A 14,241-nucleotide genomic window follows, 5' to 3' on the forward strand; every position below is an offset into this window, starting at 1 on the left:
ATTCTCCAACGGTATACTTCGTCGCACAACCGTAAGTAACTGCGTAACGGATTGAGGTAGAAGCAGCAGCAGCATCGCCGGCGGCGGCAGCATCAATTGCTGTATCAATTGTACACCTGGACTGGACTCGACTGGGATCAGAAACTGCGCACACACCTGCCAGATTGAGATGTCAACGTCGAAGTGGGTCATAAACTGTTTACGGCAATTGCAATCTTGAAGACAGGGCATTTTTGTGCAGAAGGTCTAGGTTCTCAATACAAGTCTGCCTGGTGCTGTCGTTGGTCGATTTTTGAAAAAATCCCTAATTTTATTCCACCGATCATTTAAATTGTTTTGAAGCTAAATATTGCCTCATTTGTCACCCAAAGCCAAATGAATATTTTGTTAGCAGAGAAAACATCTGCTTCGTAGGAAAATTTCCAAAACCTTACAAACAGAACCCAATGCTGGGTTTACCATGAATATGATTATTCTCAGATGGGCTCAAAAGAAACATCCATCTTGAGAAAGACGTTGTGGTTCAAATGCTAATCAGTGAATTACTTACGGATTAGATGAAATTGTTATATGGCAATTTAATATGCATGACTTGATTTTGGCTAACCGATTTCGCAACATTCAAGTTCCATAGAAAGGCCGACCTCCATAGAAACTTCCGAAAAAAATTACTTTTCCACAAAAGCTTGGCAGTCATTCGTTTCGTTATGGAAAATATTAGATGTCAATGACATCCCTATGCAATGCCTAGTACAGGAGCCACACACACATACATTCCCAACATCGCATCGCAGAAGAAGGATGCCCCGAGTTCGGATGTTGAGATTTAATTGCTCTCATTTGCATATTTTTGCCGCCTACTTTTTACACCTTTCGGGTTACTGGGGACCGATTCGGATTCCGAATAGACGAAAATCAATTTACCCTGGCCAGAAGAAGGAAACTCAACCTGTGCCACACCTGTGTGTGAGTTAGTGTGCGCTTGTGCACTTATTCCTTCGGGCGCATTAATTGCACTCGATTTATGATCGGTCTGTGTACTGCATTGCACAGTGCAGCAGTGCACTGCACTGCTTCAATTTATAAGAACCGGCAATCCCTTTTCATACCGGTCTCATTAATATTCCTCCAGAGAAGGAATAATTTTTCTGTACTGAAAAGCTGAAGCTGAAGTGTATGCAAATTTTAACTGCCAATTGGCTCTTCTTTCCAATAAAATATTCAAATTTCACGTTTTTCGAAAATATCATAATGCAATTGCTCAGGTGGCCTAATCTGTTATCTCGAAAGGATTTCTAAGCTGTTATAATCGATCATTACGGTTGAGTGACTTGAATATGTTACTTATGAAGCGTTGGCTTTTGGGTATAATTGTCGTAATGATGGATGGGAATTCCGTCCAATATTAGAGATTGTATGACCGTCTTTTATGATGACAGCGTGAGAAATTCTGGAAAGTTTTTGCAGAGCTAAAATAAAGATGTAGCAAACCTATTAAATTCGTTAGTGCTATTCGGACCAGACCATCACAATTTTAGTTTCTATTTGACAATCTGACTAACAGCTTTCCCAGATACCTCATTCGTATAAATCCCTTTAAATACGAGCTGAGTCTCAATCAGTTCAATTTTCGATTGTCACATGTTTCTGGCAAAGTCTATATCCTATAATACGGTCTCTATTAGCTGCATTACAGAAATCCGGACTATGCGTAGTTTTCTACTAATGACTGTTCCTTACATCTCATGTTCAAAGTTTTCTTAAAAGCTTCAACCCTTCCCCGCAGCGAGCGGTAGCCAGCAATAAATCTACGAGGTGATATCCTGCTGACATTATTACTGTGCGCCTACAAAGAAACATGTTGCTAGAAACTAAACTGGAAAATCGAGCAAGTAGAATTAAAATATGCACGCTTGTTTCGGCTTGAAATGAACAGTCGAAAAACAAACAAACAAGCCAATAAAACCCAAAAGGGGATTAGGCCCCGGTTTCATTTTGCTAACCCAACAGGTAACGTAGAAAGCACAATGTTCATTCGACTTCTAAAAAACTAGTGAAAGTTATACTTACATTAAAAACTAAATATTGTACTAAAACTCCCAGCGCTTCCACGCCTCGGTTGGCATGATTGAGCAAACTAATATCGACTAAATTACGGTTAGTGCCGCTGGCGGGTGGCATCTTTGCCGTCGTCTTTGCACCAACCACCTTCGGTGAGAGCGACTGCACCGAATCGACGACCGACGACACCTTCCGGTCGGTACCGCCGCCGGTTCCGTTGACTGATTTGGCATCCGCAGCCGGTGCCGCATCTTCTGCTCCGACGGCGAGCGCAGAGCTGCTCTTATCCAGGATAATCGTTCCATTACGTGGCAAATTGTTAGCACCATTCTTCAACACCGAATGGTTGACGGTCGTCCCATTGCTGCCGGGGTGGGAATGGCTATTCGGGGCGGCTGAGTTTGGCGGAGCCGTCGTCGTGGTCGTCGCCGCTGGCCGCAGCAACGCTTTCGGCTGGGGCTTTGGCGAGTGAAGCTTGGCTGTCGCCGTGGGCCCAACTAAGCGATTGTGATCTGGAACGGTAAGAGAAAAGGTAATTTTGTTAGAAAACAAATTTATCTTCCACTAAAATCCACTTAGAAAAATTGGAGAAAGAAATCTAAATTTAGCACTAATTAACGCCCTCATTATATTAAGAGAATTATATTTATTCTCCAGATGGAAAGCATCTGCCCTCTATTACGTTGGAATACATCTTTCAATAGTACATAAAAACTTCGTATCACGGTTGTTTCATGGTCGAAGTTTATTTTTTTAATACATACATTCGGTTTTAGCTTTCTTAAACTAAACTAATAAATTCGATAAGAACCATAATGACGAAGGCAAAAAAACTTGCGAAGCAGCTGCTTTTGCTGGCGCCATCATTCATTCACAAAACCGGACGTGCTCGTACCGACGGACGTCCAGCAAAGCAAGCACTAAATCGACATATGACTATGACGCTCGACTTTTGAAGGTTGAAAAGCACACAAATTTTCTTTCTTCAATCGACGTTATTACGAACTGTGTTGTTCATTCAACTTTTAGCAGCAGCAGCAGCAGCAGCAGCAGCAGCAGCTCCATTCGTTGAATTATATCGTGTTGAAACCGTCATCCAGCGAAAAACGAAATTCCATCCCGGCCGGCTGGCCGGTCATCGATAATGCAGAGCGACTATGACTATACCGTAACGGCAGCGAGGAAACCGCACCGAGGACTGGGCCCGAGTGAGGAAGCATTTTACGGAAGACCGCAGTACCACGTCCGACGGTTTGTCATAAATTTCGACTGACACCACCGTGGGCGATTAGTTTGAAAAAGTTGTGCGCCAATCTCGCGGAAGCGTTTATGCTGATTTAAAGTATGTTTGCAGAAATGAAAAGAAGAACTGTTTATGACGCCATTAGAAGCAATTTTTTTAATAATCGAAAATGTGGTGCCAAATCGTTCTGCAATTTCATATAAAGTCAAGCGAATCACGATAAACTATACGTTAAATGAGAAATTTTCGATCCGTGTCATTCATCATCGAAAATGTCAAACTGCGTTTAAACTAAAAACTTAAGCAATGAAAAATGCACATTATATAGTATTATTATATCGGTATTTTGGCACAATTCTCTTAAATCCACACATTTTCCCACGGCACACGTTTATAAATTTGTGCTTTTGATAATGAGGTAGTAATTTACAGGGTGTCCCACATCAAATTGCATCACGGAAAAAACGCTGTAGGAAATTACCCATTAGGTATTTTCTTTTGAAAATTTGGGTAGAAGCAGTTTAGAGTGTATTGTTTATACTGTATTTTTCTCGCTGTCAGTTTTGGGAAAAAGGCGTCACCCAAAAAGCAACGGCCCGAATTGATTTTTCGCAAGCAGCTGGAAAATCCTCAACTCTCTCATCGGGACATCAGAAAACAACTCGAAGAAAACAAGTCGTGTGATTAAACGTTACTACGAAACTCTGAACATCGAACGGAAGGAGAAATGCGGTCAGAATGAATGTTCTATTAGTGATCAGGATCACAAACGGGTCGTGAAAGCGTTTAAGCGGAATCCCAATGTTTCGGTCAGGGATGTGGCCAAAAAGATGAATCTGTCCAAGTCTTTCTTTCAGAGAGCCAAAGACCGGGAGGGACTGCATACGTACAAAATTCAGGAGGCTTCAAATAGAGGCGAACGGCAAAATACGGCGGGAAAGTTATGGGCCCGGAAACTGTACACCCAGATGCTGGACGAATCCTCATTGTCTCATCATGGATGATGAGACTTACTTCAAGGCGACTTTCCGGCAGCTTCATGGGATACTGTGCTTCACCGCCCAGCACAAGTTAGATGTTCCGGAGGAGTAGTAAGGAAGCAGAAACTTTCAAAATTTGCCCAGAAAAACATGATTGGTTAGTGATCTGTTCTTGTGGCAAACAGAGTGCACCGTGATTACCGGCACTGTTGCGAATCGAGCGAGAAGTCAACCATGCCTACTCACACGTGAAAGAATATGAGAGACATAGCATTCAATGCTTACGCCGCACACGCAGGCGCTGCCGGTGCTATGTGCAGACATTCTGCTACCCACCCACTCGTGCACGCACATCCTCACATCGTCTTCCTGGATATGAATATGGATATGTATGAATTTTGCATTACTTTTTCTTCTTCTTTTTCATCTTCGCCCTCGATTCTGCTCACGGGCGGGAGTACGAGCCGTCGTCGTCGCAGTGGTCTAGTCTCCTATAAACGAGCCGTCGTCAGTAATCGGTATCAGCAGATCGAGCTGCAACGACCAACGACGAGCGACGACTGTAGCTGTTAGATAAACACACGGTCGCAAAAACTCGTTGCAGTGCATGAAGAAATACGAGCGGGAGTTTTAAAGGGATGCTTATGCCGGCGTGTTCGGTTGAATGAGTAAGCGCGCGTGTGAGAGAATTAGACCACACGAGTGCGAGCGTCGCAACACTGATTACCGGGACTGTAAACGGGCACGTCTACCTCAAAGAGTGTTTACAGAAGTGTCTGCTTTCTTTGTTGAATCGATACGAGGGCTCTACGATCTTCTAACCGGATCTAGCTTTGTGCCACTATTCAAAAGATGTCCTGAAGTGGAATGGCTTCGTACCAAAGGGTCACTTTGGTACCCATGGACATGAACCGCGCTCCCCCCATTCTGAAGCAAGCACTACGGAAGCATCCCGAAGAGGTCAAATCTGAGGAAAGCATGGAGAAAAAGTGGGTTTCTGTACAGAAGAAGCTGCAGCCAGATGTTGTACAGAACCTTATAAGTGGAGTAAAGCATAAGGTGCAAGCATACGTTTATGGTATTAAAGTTAAATGAAATAAATATGCCAAAAACTTACTTATAGATTACATTTTATTGTCTGAAAGTTTGAAAAGGATCGGTCAACTAGGTAATTTTCTACAACCTTTTTTCTATGATGCAATATGATGTGAGACACCTTTTTAGAAGATTCAACGACGCATTCAAGCTGGAAGTAGAGCCTACTTTTCCTTCCGTAAGACGCTTCAATCAAGGAGCATACGCCACACTGTGGGATGAAACCCAAATCTAGGTGGACAAAAGTAATTACGTTAAAACCGTTGGTCCTAGGTATATAGTGTCTTTGGAGTAAATTTGTTTTTTTAACTTCCGCATTTTTTGGTATATATGACATTAGGGTGACCATCATAGTAAGCGAGTGCAAAGTATAAACTTTTTTATGGCTTAAGTTAGCTGAATAAAATGTTCCGCAAAGTTAAAGAACATTAAATTCTAAGTAACTTTGCTAAAGAAATAAAACCCAAAAATCCGTTTTTTTTTCTTTATATCATCTTTCGTGTTTCTTGCTCGCAAATCATGCCTTCTGAGCACTTTCACACGCATGGAAAACGCACATTTTGTTTGAAGGAATCAAGTCGTTATCTCCTTCGGTTCTCAAGCTATAAGTATTTTTTCTACAAAAATCTGGTTTTTTCAAATGTCAATAACGTAAAAACTGCTCAAAAGCAGCAAATCAAATTTTGTATAAATGTTTAGTTATATATTGGCCTCCGAAATTAATTGATATCACATCGGTCCAGGTCGGCCCGTTTTTTGCTAGACCGTATTGAATATTGGAGTAAAAATTACCGGTTTACTTACCAAAATCATAATAAACGAATGGATTAATAAAACGAAAATAAGTCTAAATGCTTGTTTTTATCTCAATTATTTGTATTCAGCTTATGAAAGTGGCGCTGGTTTTTTTTCGAGCTGAAAAACCTTTTATCTTAGGGGATGTGAACGCTGTGGTCGCCGACACTATAGCAATAATTCTCGTTGAAACCGGGCTACTACTGACACGTGGTCTTCAAATATTGAAACTTTTGTACTTGATTGGTTGAAAATTGTTAAAAAATGAGAATTACACTCTAAGTACCTCGAAACAGTGGACCCCTCGGTCGCCAAGGCACAAATTTTTTTTATGCATGGCTCCACTGTAGCTGATTCCAAGACTAATTCTCTGATATTACCGATTGGGATGATGACAGAAGAGGCACAGAAAGCAACTACCAAGATATATAGGCAAATTAGAGAAAGACATACACGAAAGTTTTCGAGAGATAACAACTATTGATTTAGTGAGTATGATGCTACAGTACTCAGATTTGTTAATAGCAAACACTAGAGGTGTTCCAGTTTTCAAGAAACTCAAATCGCCCTGAGAAGTTATACCATTATTAATTATATTTGATTAAGATAAATACAATCATTTAGACTTATTTTCGCTTTTTCAATCCATTCTATTTACGTAAAAATTTTGATTTTGGTAAGTAAAACGGTAATTTTTACTCCAATATTCAATACGGTCTAGCAAAAAAGGGCCGACCTGGACCGGTGTGATCTCAATTAATTTCGGAGGCCAATATATAACTAAACATTTATACTAAATTTGATTTGCTGCTTTTGAGCAGTTTTTACATTACTGGCATTTGAAAAAAAAAACAATATTTTTGTAGAAAAAATACCTATAGCTTGAGAACCAAAGAAGATAGCGACTTGATTCCTTCAAACAAAATGTGCGTTTTCCATGCGTGTGAAAGTGCTCAGAAGGCATGATTTGTGAGAAATATACACGAAAGAAGATATAAAGAAAAAACTGATTTTTTAGGTCCACTCCGACCAAAAAACTTTAAACAGATCCAGGTCATCAACCATAAGAGATAGAACTTTCATTTCTTTAGCAAAGTTACTTGAAATTTAATGTTCTTTAACTTTGCTGAACATTTTATTCAACTAACTTAAACCATAAAAAAGTTTATATTTTGCGCTCGCTTACTATGATGGTCACATACACCAAAAGATGCAAAGGATAAAATAACAAATTTACTCTGAACATACTATATACCTAGGACTAATGGTTTTATCGTAATTACTTTTGTCCACCTAGATTTGGGTTTTATCCCACGGTGCGCCACAGCATAAAGCTGACGATGTACAAAACACTAATCAGACCAGTAGTCCTCTACGGACTCTAGACGATAGTTTAACTTACGAAGGACATACATAACTTGCCGTATTAACGGGTGGCAGCTAAAACTCCGAATTTTTTTCTACATGAAGTAGATCTGATTCTCCGAAATTAAAGACACATTATCCACTGTTGAAAAAAAATTAGTGTACATTTAAAAACGGTCCGTAATCGGCTGTTCGGCTAAGCTTCCGTTTGATGTCAGAACAGGAGCGTTGTAAGGCCGTCATGTCAACTTTGCGAATGCATCTCCTGATTCTATTAATCAACTGTATGCAATTGTGGTTCTCCAGTTATTTTTGTACACCAAGGAACTCAAAATCCCGAATAAATCTTCGATTGGGCGCACAGAGACAGATTTTTCGGGTCGTGGTTTTTGGGTAAAAATGAGATCGAATGAGTATTCAGGAACGATTGTGTTTTTTGACGTAATGCGATGATGCTCCCTCCGGCCAAAACACGTATTGTCCATCTGTATGATATTTTTGTAGAAACGGAAACAAATTTTTTTTCAAACATTCGTCTAGTGCACATCTTAATTGATAGCTAAACCAGTGGGCTTGTTCTTGAAGGCATGAGGAAGAGAACGATGTCATTCTACGTCCATAATTTTGGCTGGTCTTCCACTACCTTGCTTGCGAATACTTGTTGGGCATCTTAGGATATGGTAAACAGTCGAAACCGCAACACATAATCGCTTTTCAAATGTTGTACCGTATACTTTTTGCCGAGATTTCTGTGGCAGTTCGTAGAAGTGTACAACGCGCTCCCGACATGCTTCTTGTTTCGGCACCATTAAAACTGGGTAAGCATAAACAAAACAAAAAAATATTGACAAAAAGAGGGGAGAGAGAGAGAGAGAGAGAGAGAGAGAGAGAGAGAGAGAGAGCGCTAACACCTACATACTCTCCATTCTCTCTGAGCTTGTTTGTTGTTGGGGCCGCGACAAAATTCCAAAATTTTAGTTGCCACCCGTTATATTGCTTTAAATCTCTACATAACTCGCTGGTTCGTCCTACGCTGGAATACATTATGTCCTATGCGAGATAACATTGAAACGTTAATAGGCCGTTGAAGCCAAAACTGACTAATGATTGCGGTTGACCCAGCTTGTGAGAGGACTAGAGGACCTGCACCGGTAATCAGTTTCAACTTGAAGACTTCAAGACGGCTCTAAAGTTGTCTAAAAAGTATTGTGTATAGGAAATTTGCACATTACGGTCTCGAGATAATGTGCATAGTCTGAAGCGTTGCCTAATTAAAAGTCATTATACCTACTGATAACGAAAACGGGATGATTAAAGCACATGAGGCTACTCGCAGTCAGGTATAATAAGCCTTATCTGTTGAGTCAAGTGACGTCATATACGGATGGACATTACTCGTTCATAAAAGTTAGACATTTGCATTGGACAAATAAAGAACAAAATTAGGTCAGTGATGAACCAGCATAAAGAATGATGTCTATATTTATTAATTTTCGGAGGATAATATAAAATGTTAAAATGATGAGGCAGAAACTTACCAAAAATTATTTTGTGGACTCATCATTTTAACCACGATTAATTTGATGATTTAAATGATAATTGTCATTAGTAATAAATTTTAATTCACACAAAAGACACATTAACAGCAAAATATCAACAACTGTTGGAAAAACTCATGGATGAATTTTTTATTTCCATTTCTTGTGTTTTTTCTAGTGTATCTTTAATCTGATAAAAATAAGAACAGATTATCGATACGATACTGAACCATTTGCTGCCGTTTCACAGTAGTGAAATGTTAGAAAGGAATTTTCTGTTAATACTTTAATGGCTCTCAATGCACTACTAAACCTCACTCGGTTCGAAGCCAAATCACTACCACAAAAGTGATTGCACTACCAAGGAATGGGTTCATCGTGTCTTGTTTTGTTTTCATAAAAAACACTTGCGGCGTCTGAGGGCCTCTTAATTTAGTCGAAAAAGAAACTTGTTCGGGACCGGTTAAAAATAACAACTGCGAAGAAATTGGGCATGAAAAAACAATACCGTAGTGTCCAGCCCCAGCACCAGCGCACCACCTACCGGGCTGGGACTTTTGTTTATGTAACAGGCAGTGGCGGCGGGCGGCGCGTTAGACGTTTAACACTCTGCTTTGAATCTCGCACCATTCCATCCGCAGCCAAACAGCATCCGAAAGTGTATTCGTTTGTCTGTTTTGAGACTTCTTTCTCCGTCTGTCATCATAAAAATGTTCCCAGTTGCCCGAATGATTTGCCGTTTTGTTAACGGCGACAGCCGCCTGCTTCCGGAAATGATTGTTTTTTTTGTGCGACGGCACTTGTTGTTCCTTCGTTCTCGTTGTTTCCGGGTGGTTTATTTCCACTCACTTATTGACAGTTAATCAAAGCTCGTCTTTTCCGAATTTTCGAACTGGGTTTTCCCGTGCAAAAATTCATTCAAACTAAAACATTGCTGCCGAAGGTTTGTGGTTACAAGCAATCGTCTGATGGTTTGACATGTATTATGTCAGACGAATCGCAAAGTCAAAGCCGAATCTTTCATGCGAACTGTTTTTGTTATTCAATTTTGATTCGAGACGCGATTGTATGTTAAATGGTGAATATATCATGTCATTGTTTCGCCTGGTATTGCCGTCGATGGCCTATTGAATGACTGGCTGGCACAATTGACTGTTGTAGCTGTAGTTGCGACTGCGATTGTGACTAGCAGGTAGGTAGGTAAGAAAGAAGTAGAAAGAAAGTCGGATATTGCACTCGACGGGACAGGGTAGCGCAGCACTGCGGTGAGGTTCGCTATGGGAGCCTACAAAAAGAAGTGATATAATCGAATACTCCGGTTAAGTGGAGCATTATTCGTCAGGCGTTAGTGCAATGACACTAAAATAGCCGCGCTGATGGGAATGTTCAATTTGCACCGATGATTTTATTCAGACGGTTAGCCGGTGTGCATTCTTCTTTTTTGCAGGTTGAAATTGTCTCAACTTATGCGAATCGTAAAAGTATGATAAAAATACGATTACAAATAATAAGTAATTTCGACAATTCATGTAGAAAACCCCCGGTTGGACGATAAACAGTAAATGAACCAGATGCTCTGCCCTTTTAAGTGGCGGCTGAAAAACAGTTGAATACAACGGCTAACCATGACCAGTAATAAAGAAGCAATATTTTAAATGTTATGAACACTTACTCTCTGCAATTGGAGTAACTACCGTTGTTGGTCTCGTCTACAGACAACTATTTTTAGAGTGTGATAAGATTCTTCAGAACGATTCTTCAACTTTTTCATCTACGTATTACCAGCACGTAAAGGCTATATTTAGTTCGAATACAAATTTGTCAAAATGAAGCAAATGGAGCAATCATGTAGACAGTAACCTGGCTGTACTTTCTTCTAGACAGATTCTTTCCTTTTTGCCTGAGTATAGCAAGTATAAGAAGGTAGATTGTGCACTTGTTTGCATCGGATCTTTTTCGAATGCGACAGGTGCTGTTCAATTTAAGTGTTCGTCGGTAACCAGAGAAGTGCTCTTATTTGTATGCAAAGTTCTACCTTTCTTTCACGTCTGCAATCATATTAGGTAGCTCCGTGCAAATTGTTTTGGGTATTTGAACTTTGTTTATTTTCGAAACGTCAGACTGTTAGCATCTAAATGATCAATTGTACGTAGCGCACAAATTGATAATCGCAATCAATTAACGGACTAACGGTTACTGAGCATCGTAACAGAATTTGGTAAAACATTCTGGCATCTTGAAAAACAATAAGGAAGCATTTTGTTATGCAAGCTCAAAATTACAGGGTGAGTAGTAATAACTGTTGGTGTTTTTTGGATGCGTTTAATTAAAAATGGCTAAATCACAGATGTGTCTGCCTATTTTTCGTTTAGAGTGTATTTAAATGTCAACACAGCTGCAAGTTTGTTTTGAATTTTCATTCGTTAGAGAACCGTGATAATCATGGACACAAAAAGGGAACATTAGGGGTACATTAAGGCGTTTTGGTCATACATTCCGGTTATATCCGTTATAGTGAATCAAGATTATCACAGCAAAAAAGTGTTTTTTTCGTCGAAGTTATGAAAAATTTGGTTGAGTACCACCGATTCGCTCTCGATTACCCAAGCAGCACACTTGTGGCCCTTCTGGTTGTAGCAACTCAGTTATGACTGAAATCAGTCGTATATCGGTTACCGGAACTGATTTATAACAACTGTGCCAGAGGTGTAGACGCGAGGCGATACACGCGGAATAGTGTTTTTATTGCTAGTGTTTTTAATAATGTTACTCTTACAACGTATGTAATTGTCTTGCCTAGTGACAAATCCCTTGTGTTTGATGAATTAAACTAAAATGAGCAAGAATTAAGGAATTACATTCCGCTTAGCTGCGCCATAAGGAAACATTTTATTTTGCAACCTCAAATACCCAGCCAAGTGTTGCAATCAAGCTTCATGTTAATTTTCTTTTTCAGTCGTCCTCGGGACGGCTACGAGCATTTGTTGCTTGGTCCATCTCGTCAAATTATGTGAACTTATGATGATTGCCCAATGTTCAAATGAAGTATCATCCACAAACGCTGGCCCTGACAGGTGCCCCCACAATTATTGAAACCGTTTAGCAAACCCAAAACGGTGGGCACACCACGGCAGGGTGCTTAGCACTGATGCAATTCCACACTCCGTGCATGGCCGGCCTCGGCCGCATGGTTTGCGTGGTTGTAATTGTCAAACAATTATGTTCTCCACTTCCAGGCAGTGGAGTGAGTGATGATAATGACCGGTAAAACCTACGGTCGATGGTGAGTTGTGTTGTGGCACCGTTTGACGACGAAAATTGGGTAAACTCACTCTCTCCATGTCAAACGGTTTCACGCTGCTGTGTCAGACCGATGATGCTTCTTATCGCTTGCTTCTCAATTGATTCAGTTAAATTGCGAAGCAGCATCCGACACCGTTTCTAGAGTAACATATTCACCTCATTTTGCATCGCTTTTGAAACATTCCTATTCTCGTCGTGATGCGTCTTGAACCGTTCTGAGCCGTAAATTGAACAAATTAATATAATGTTCCAAGTAATTCACAGCATTTTGCTGACATATTTCGCTCGTCTCTTTCTAGCATGGTGGCAGCTTTATGAATGTCTCCAATGTTGTCGCCCCTGTCTGAACCGACTCCGGTTGCGGTTATCGTATCATTATAATTATGGCGACGATTTTTTCATCTGCTCCGACCCTAATTCCTGGATATCACCCCCGTTGATCTCTTCTTTCGCAATATTTCAGCACAAGTATTATGAGTGTAACATGTGTAATGGAAACTGTTCCTTGATGACGCCAAAGGGGGCAGGGAATTGATCTAAGCCGGATGAGTTGAGCTGATGACAACCGTCAGAGGGCTGGCATAATTATCATGATTGTCGCATACATATGATCTTTAAAACCACATGTGCCACACCACTGGAGGGCCCATATGGGGGCTTTTAATAAGAGCGGGCGAAAGAGAATGTACTTCATTGATGCAATGAACGCTGCCTGTCGGTTGGTCGGTCGTCGGTCTTTTTGTTCGCTAAACAGTTCGAACGAAATTATGCGAACAAAAATGTTGTTGGCATTAATTATTCATTCATACCGAACGAACAACTTCCGCGCCAAGCTAGTCACAATTAGCAAATAAAGTAAGTCTGCCGGCATAATGCTGCTGCGAGTATGTAATGGAAAATTGACGTGCGCCGTTCATTTACATACTGCCAGCATCAGTCATGCAACGACCCAGTGGCGCGGCACACGGGAACCGGAGCCATTCGCCAATGTTTTGCTCTTGCATGAGCGCAACAACCAACCAACATAAGGAACCTGTAGAGCTTTCACCGCAAACCAATTTTGGGAAAATATTGGTAATAGAATTTAGCCAGCTTTTATCATCATGTATATTTATTAGTGGCACTTCCAGCATCCAGCAACCACCACAAGGTGATGAAATGGATGCAGTAGATCCTACTCTTAACTTATCATCACCATATTCATGAAGAAAAATAGCATGCACTGTTGCGGGGAATATATCAGCGCCGAATTTTACGATACTAACGGAAATCAGTGTTAACCTAAACGACTCGAAATAAAAGTAGGCAGTCATTTTACAATGTTGTAGGTTTCATTTAAAATACCCACAACTCTTTAATAAATCGAACCCACCACCGTCAGCACCCTTCGTACTACCAGAGCCACCAACAGTGGCTCGGGAATCCCATTAATCATACTGCACTGACTATACGCTCCAAACAACCTTCAGCTTCCCAAAGCATTTTCAAATCCGGTCCAAATGCACCAGCCAGCATGCGAAAGTTGGGAGCAGTTTCCTTCCGAGTAACGAACTTCCTCATCCTGGTTCCATCCCGGTCCCGGACTTTCGGTGCACTCGGAATCAACATAATGTATACATTTCTGTATCTGTGTGCGTGTACTTATATATGCAGTAACGAAAATCATAAATTCATACGCTCTATCTCCGTTTAGTTTCCGGTTTCGGTATCGTTTACTGGTTGCAACCGGCTCAGGCAGCAACTGCACCAAGGTTCTACTGAGAGGAGGTATCTAGCCTCGCCTCTTGTATCAGATGCTATTTTTTTCGAAATTCAAGCTATATTAATATTGAATGAAATTAAATGCATTTCAAAGCAGAAG

The 14,241-nt window shown here is 40.6% G+C and overlaps 1 protein-coding gene across 2 annotated transcripts in view; it reads right to left on the reverse strand.

Moving 5' to 3' along the window:
• The window catches only part of LOC128743604 (serine-rich adhesin for platelets), a 374,341-nt gene that overhangs the window by 20,698 nt on the left and 339,402 nt on the right, over positions 1–14,241 (reverse strand). For both annotated transcript variants that reach the window (XM_053840207.1, XM_053840208.1), the window contains exon 7: positions 2,071–2,573. In XM_053840207.1, the coding sequence (XP_053696182.1) occupies positions 2,071–2,573 (503 nt within the window). The remainder of the gene's footprint in view (positions 1–2,070; positions 2,574–14,241) is intronic.

This window comes from Sabethes cyaneus, chromosome 3 (assembly GCF_943734655.1).
Source record: "Sabethes cyaneus chromosome 3, idSabCyanKW18_F2, whole genome shotgun sequence".
Taxonomy (NCBI): Eukaryota; Metazoa; Arthropoda; class Insecta; order Diptera; family Culicidae; genus Sabethes; species Sabethes cyaneus.